Source organism: Gastrolobium bilobum, unplaced genomic scaffold (assembly GCF_033153095.1).
Source record: "Gastrolobium bilobum isolate Gb01-03AN ecotype WA unplaced genomic scaffold, APGP_CSIRO_Gbil_v1 utg647, whole genome shotgun sequence".
NCBI lineage: Eukaryota > Viridiplantae > Streptophyta > Magnoliopsida > Fabales > Fabaceae > Gastrolobium > Gastrolobium bilobum.
The window spans coordinates 184,248-191,087 of record NW_026899122.1 but is presented as its reverse complement, the minus strand read 5'-3'; the positions used below and the strand labels follow the sequence as shown (position 1 = coordinate 191,087).

The following is a 6,840-nucleotide window of genomic DNA, read 5'->3' as shown; positions in this document are numbered from 1 at the left end:
GGAGCTTGCTCAGATGTAATAGTAATTGCAGCAGCCTTTGTTGACTTATGTTCTTGCTTAAGGGTGAAAGCTTTCAATGTGGGCCTCATATGAATATTCCAGATAAGAAGCCCTGTAGCTCGTTGCTTATGCTGAGAGCATGAGTAGCGAGATGTATAGGTCCGCGAGATGATTTATGTGTCAACCCGACAGATTCATTTCACTATGCTTTTATTTGGCACTGTGGCATGTACTTGCTGGTGCTTGAGAGTTTCACAATAATATTTGTACTCTACATCTTACATATACATTTCATAATTCATATATTTGCATACCTTTCTTATATTTGCACCGGTCGTTCAAGTAATAAAGTGTACGGGTACAGAATCGTTCCCACGAGGATTATAGTTCCAAACACTAATTCACTATTTCTACTTAAGTTGGACAATCAAAATCAATTGTGAAATTCAATTTGGTTGATATTCAAAATATTAAAAACTAAGATTAAAACTAATGAAATCCAGAACAAAAACAAGAACGTAAAAATATTGATTACTTGACAGAAAAGAAACGTAGCTAGGGTTTCAACTTCCCTCAACTTCTCTATTATGTTTGAATTCACTCTTTAGATTAATCGTCCTTAATATCAATCCAATCGATTCTTTTAATTTAATTAGGATTCAATCCCATGATAGCCTAATTCTTTATAATCTTGCAAGAACCCTAGTTTTCCGGTTATTCTCCAAGAAAATAAGCATTATGTCTATCCTTAGAATCATACAGATTACGATGAAATTATCACGTACGGATTATGAAATCATAAAGATGGGGGTGTATCTATAAAACACTTCAACGCTCAAGTCAGATTTGGTTCAAGCAGATTTTTTATATAGAAGATGTTTACCTTTGGTTAACACATATTGTATTTATAGTAGAGAGATAAGCGGCTTACAAGTGGTGAGGCGGTCAAGCTTTCCAATTGATTCTTATGGGTGGCTTTGTGATAAATTTACTGCAGAGATTACTTAGCGGTGAAGTATACTTGGTGGTAAAATTTGCTAAGGAGCTTGCTGAGATATAACAGTAATTGTAGCAACTTTTAAGTTTTTGTTTAAGAGTGAAGGCTTTCAATGTGGGCTTCGTAAAAGAGTCTCATATGAATATTCCAAATCATGCCTAAAGTGGATTTTTTTTATTTGATGAATGGTGACTACAAGAATTGAACTCTATATCAATTGATCATAGGCTTCAATACTATATTTTCAACCAACTCTCAAAAGCTTAAACAAAGCAGCAGCAAATGAATGATTTTATTATATCTTATCTTTTAACAAAAGCTTTTTATGTTCTAAATATATTAAACGCGTCTATTTTTTTAATTTCATTTTAGTACTTTCTTTATTAAGTGTCGGGACATTTTACGAAGATATATCAAACTCCATGGAAAACACCAAATTTAAGAACAATAACAAATTTAAAATTAGTATGGTTGAAGGAAAAATGCTCAGATAATTACTGTACACCCACAACCCCGCACGATTACATAGTACACATATTTCACAAACATTAAAATCTGACTAATAATCATAACCTCACGGAATTACCCAATTTGGTTTCGGTATACAAATCCTAGTTGAACTCCCTAATTTTGTTGCACCACAGGTACTGCAGGCTTTCAAGCGTCCTCATCTGCTTTAACCCTGTTCCTTGAACTGAAGCAAAATGTGATGTTTTCTCCCCACTGTTTTACGTTGAATCCCTTGCCATGCAGCATGATTGACCCGACAGAAAGAACCAACAGAGTACAGTCAGGGATTGGTTCTCGAGTTTTCCACCATTTACATGTAACGATCAATACTATTATCACCTGCACTGCTTCTTTTTAAATTAGGATTGGTGCTAAGCTCATGCACATTGAAATTAATAAAAGGACATCTTTTAATATTAATACCTTTTGCGCTTGCTCTTCAAGACAGTAGAAGTTGAAGGATTGCTGTGCCAGTTCCTCTTCCTTTGATTGATAAACCAATTATTGATCTGTTTTAATTGCAAACCCGTTTCCTGCACCAATCTTGTCTTATCCTCCTCCTGAATAGCAACACATTGATTAAAGATGAGTAAAAATATTGATGAGTGAGTTGTGAGACAGCAGGTAATATTAACTTTGAAAAGTACACTTGCAAAATAGTCCAGGAGTAGCTTCAATTTAGAACCCCTGGATCGCATATACTAAGCTTACTGTTGTGCTAACATGTAGACTAAGTGGACAAAGATTAATCATATAGACAGACAAATGCGTAAAACCCTTATTACTTTTATTTGAATTCTAGGATGAATGAGGGATGGGCATGGTTCGATCTGAATCGGTTTTTTCCCAAAACCAAACCAAACTGATTTAAACTGATTTGGTTCAATGAATCAAACTATTTTATTTAATCCGAACCGGTTTTATTTATCCCAAACCGGTTCAAAACCAGTTAATGTTTCAAAACCAGTTCATGATTTATAACTAATTTCGAACCTGTTCAAAGATGCAAACTATTTCTGAACTGGTTTTCGAAACGGGTTCATTTGGTTTACAGTTCAGTTCAATTATTCTGTACTGCCCTAAATGTATACAAGGGCATCTTTGTTGCTAGTCTTTAAATTCGTACAAAATTGTTCTAAAACATTAATGTTTAGCAAAACTCAATTTTCAAAGAGTATAAGTTGAATCTCGAAAAGGATTTCCTCAAAAAAATTAGTAGAGCCAATATTGAATTCTTACTGTAGGGTAAGGCCACTTGGAATGTGATTGCCACCAAGCTTTAAGGACAGAGGTCGTGTCACCAGGAAGTTTCCCAGCTCGTCTCTTGCGTAAAATTTCCTCTCTTATGTCCACAATTTTCTCTTTATAACCCTACATAACAAAAAGAAACTTGAGGTCGATCACCTGGGAAGAGATTTAAAATGATGCGACTCAAGGGAGACTTTGAAAGCTATTGACATTTAATCCCTTACCTGTTTCAATTCATGCTTTAGTTCATGTCTTACACGTTCCATGAGGGACCTCTCATTCTCTGTTGGAATAAGAGGGCCAAATCCCATGCTATCAGGACCATCCAAACCACCATCAAACAGATTGGCATCACTATCTACTTGGTCATCTTCGTCATCAGACATCGTTGCTCCTGTACCTTCCCCAGGTGAAACTCCTGTGCATGTGGAAAAAGTATCACTTTAGTACTCATCCAATTGGAAAAAGGGCTCTGGTTTTGCTCTTTATTTGTGCACAAGAAGTTAGCTAATCTACCAAAAGGTTTATGACCACGTTCAAAGCGCACATTAGTTTGGCATAACATGCTAAGAATATAGACAACTGGACAGTGCACTATAAAGTCTTCAACAATTTCATAGAACACAGAAATTATCATCATTCCATCCAAGGCAACGCATATGGGTTTGGTAAATTATTCAACATCTGCTTAGATAAATTTCAATCTTAATAAAGTTAACCAAGATTTGAAGTTTCCCAAACCCACATACTTTATATGGGGACAGGAGAACAAAAATTTAATGTCAGTAGCCATGTTTCAATTTGTCTATCAACCATTATGGACTTGCATATCATTTACTGTTACACTGAACTTTGCAGTATTGACTAATAGTTGACCTTGTAAGATTTTTTTATAGTTAGGTTACAACTCTCTACATCTACAGGTACAATCCCTGATTTCGAGAACTTGAGTACTCTGAATCTGAATTAATTGAGAGAAACAACTCTGTTCCTCTTTGTTATGTTCATCTTTGTCTATCAACCATTAAGGACTTGGATATCATTTATTGTTAAACATAGGGAATGGATTCTCTCATAGTAAAATTTGACATGACATTGCCATGTGAAATTTTTGCATATATCTTCTCTTTATAGAAATGTGAGACCCTATCAAAATTTGTCAATATATATATATATATATATATATATATATATATATTTCATGATAAGGTCACACAAAATTTCACCGAGAGAATATCTATTCCCCACTACCTGTACAACCCCTTATTTCGAGAACTTAAGTACCGACAGTGAGCCAACTCCGAATTAATTGACAGAAACAACTCTGTCCCAACTTCCCAACCTGAGACCCACAGTGCGGCACAAACATATAGTAGCACAAATTACGCCTATTAATCCTATAAAACATTTTAGCGTTCATCCCGTTGAGATTGTGAGTGGAAATTTTAGTGAGAGGTTTTCTTATACAATTTTTCATATAAAGCTATCCAAAATTTTCGCCGAATTTTAAGGGAACTGACCCTTAATTACTCATAAGTAATATATTTTGTTTGAGTGAGTAAATTACAGGTTGGTTTGAGGAATATAAAATGTTAAAAAATAACCTTAGAATATGTTATTTACATTTAATCACGCAAACAACCTTTATTTTTGTGTTAAGATGTAACAATCCTTAAAAGAAGACAATTACTTCACCTGTTAGACTTTGTAAGGATTGCTCTATCTCCCAGCAAGCCATAACTGCTTCCATTGCATGAACCCGGACATGTTGTTGGAGTTGTTCTTTGAAGGAACAGAGCAACAAAACATAGTGCGACTGCAGCATCAATAGAGAAAATATCAAAATTGTGACTGTGTCATAGCAAATAAACTCTTTAGCGCAAGCCAGCCATCTTCGTCCACCACAGCTGAACTTATTACACACCATGACAAAATGAAGAACAAAATTCAAGTTCATAATCAATATCCATAAGGGCATGGAATAATATGAACCAACCCAAAATAGTGCGTTGTTGCGAGAAAATTTTCTTCACAATATTACGGAAAACAAACATAATTACATTCCAGTGGCAAGGATTTCCAGACAGAAGCTTGCAAAAGCTCGTGGCAGAAAATTTAGAACAGGGATAGAAACTCGAAAGAAGCAACTCCCAAATATGCTATGAATGAAAAACGTGCTGTAACTATGTAAGGATGTGATTAGAAGAAGAAAGCGTAGATAAATAAAACTCAAAAACTAAAGACAAACTCTGCAAAAAAATTCCTCGCCAAACGCACCATAAGAGATATGACAGTAAAAGTGTAAAACCATCCCAATTAGGGGTTAGATTTTGAATGTCAAATTCAGCACAAAATTAGCTGAAAAAGTCGAATTCGAACAATTTGCTTCCTATCTATTTGCATCTTTTTCTTATTTAATTATAATTAATAACCATCATTTCGAAACGCAGAGAAAGCAAAAATAATCACAAGAAGAAGAAAAAAAAGAGAATTGTCGAATTCTCGTATCGATTAAGAAACAATAAAACAAATTAGAAAGAAAATATGAAGAATACCAAGAACTGATCGAGTTCCTTATCATCCCCAAGCATGTCCTGAGCCCCATGTCCGAACGCAGAGTACTTGGCGACCACATTCTGGGACTGTGCGAGCTGAGCGTCGATTCTGGGCAACTGGTCAACCGGCGTGGCGATCCGCAAGCACGCCACGTGTGCCGACAGAAGCTGTTCGTACAACGGGTGCGCTAGAATCTCCGCCTTATACCTAGCATTCTGCCAGCTCATCAGGCCGTCCCGGCCGCCGCTGTCCTCGTTCTTCTCTCCACCGCCGGTCGCCTTCAAATCGGCGGATTCGTGCGACAAGGCTGCTGCGGCGGCGACGTCGTCGATGACTTCGCTGCGGTTACGGTGGAGAATCGAGCGGGAAAGCCATTGGCCAGATGATTGGGAAGCAGCAACGCCGGCTCCGGTGGTGGTGTCGGAAGCGGCAGTATGGAGGTTGAGGAAATTGGTGCCGTTATTATTGTTGGCAGCGTTAACGTTGTTGTTGTTGTTGGAGTTGTTATTGTTGTTGTTGTTGTCGGTGTAGTGGGTGCGAAGAAGGGCGTTGTTGAGCCAATTGGGTGCGGTTTGGAGCGAGTGGTGAGGATCGGAGCCAGGTTTGGTGGTGTGGTCTGGTGACGAAGCAAGCTGGTCTGGCAATATGGAGTTATCAGTGAGAGGCTGGTTATGGTGTTGGTGTTGGTGTTGTTGGTCTGTGAAGTGGTGGAGTGGGAGGTCTTGGGGGAGGTGGTGGTTATGGTACGCCATATAAAACCACTCTGTGTGTGTGTGTGTGTGTGTGTGTGTGTGTGTGCAAGCTAGCTATTGGTTCATGGGGAAGGCTGTGCTGTGGAGAAGAGAAGAGAAACACGCGGAGAAAGTATTTTTGTGTGTGTGTCTGTATTTGGTTTAGCAGTTGTGGGATAAGGAAGCGAAGATAAATGGCGTTTATTTTATTTTTAGACAAAAAAGACTGAGAGAAGGGAAGAGTCTAGGACTAGGGACTAGAGAGGAAAAAGGAGGGAATAGAGGCTGTTGAGAGTTACTATGAATGAACGTATATTAATGGTTACAAACGATGTTGGAGAGAGAGAGAGACGCAATGAGATGAGGCGGTTTTTGTATTCCTTACTGTGGTTTTCCGGTCACAACAAAATTATTTCGGGAAACTGCTTTTTAAGTAAAGCCTATTAAATTTAAGTTTACTGTTGCATAGTAAATAAATTTATATTCTTATATACATATCCATATTTTTTTCCTCTTTTTTATGTTTATGGGGGCATTTGAGTCTCGTATATTTTTTTATATGTAAAAAATAAATTTATTTTCTCTAATATAGGAGAAACATTAACCCTTCAATTTATTAATTTAATTTTTTTAATTTTCAACAGTGGCGTCCGTATATTTTATTTTCATACACGTCACAATCTACAGCTGGGTAAACGGCCCCCGTGGATCGTCCCGTTTAACCCCTGGTACGGGCACGGCAAGCTATGATGGTCACTGACAAACAGGAATGTTAATAGAAGGACGGTGTTTTTCTTG

General features: G+C 37.3%; 1 protein-coding gene across 4 annotated transcripts; it reads right to left on the bottom strand.

Annotated features, from left to right (window-relative positions):
• Nucleotides 1-1,468: 1,468 nt before the first annotated feature.
• On the bottom strand, nt 1,469-6,337 carry LOC133287390 (homeobox protein knotted-1-like 3). 4 transcript variants are annotated; one of them, XM_061484985.1, is made up of 6 exons: nt 5,311-6,337; nt 4,451-4,571; nt 2,980-3,173; nt 2,747-2,878; nt 1,931-2,067; nt 1,469-1,857 (listed from the first exon to the last, which is right to left on the bottom strand). In XM_061484985.1, the coding sequence occupies exons 1-6, from the start codon at nt 6,061-6,063 to the stop codon at nt 1,818-1,820; spliced, it is 1,377 nt and encodes a 458-aa protein (XP_061340969.1). In that variant the 5' UTR covers nt 6,064-6,337; the 3' UTR covers nt 1,469-1,817. The 4 variants fall into 4 exon arrangements, with proteins under 4 accessions (XP_061340969.1, XP_061340970.1, XP_061340967.1 ...); XM_061484986.1 differs by having other exon boundaries at nt 1,469-1,854; XM_061484983.1 differs by having other exon boundaries at nt 1,469-1,851.
• Nucleotides 6,338-6,840: the final 503 nt, after the last annotated feature.

Coding starts and splice junctions, on each gene's coding strand:
- LOC133287390 (XM_061484985.1), bottom strand. CDS start 6,063: ATGGCGTACCATAACCACCACCTCCCCCAAGACCTCCCACTCCACCAC. Junction 2,879..2,979: donor TAAAGCATGAATTGAAACAG/GTAAGGGATTAA, acceptor TTTGTTATGTAG/GGTTATAAAGAGAAAATTGT. Junction 2,068..2,746: donor CCAAGTGGCCTTACCCTACA/GTAAGAATTCAA, acceptor GTTGCTATTCAG/GAGGAGGATAAGACAAGATT.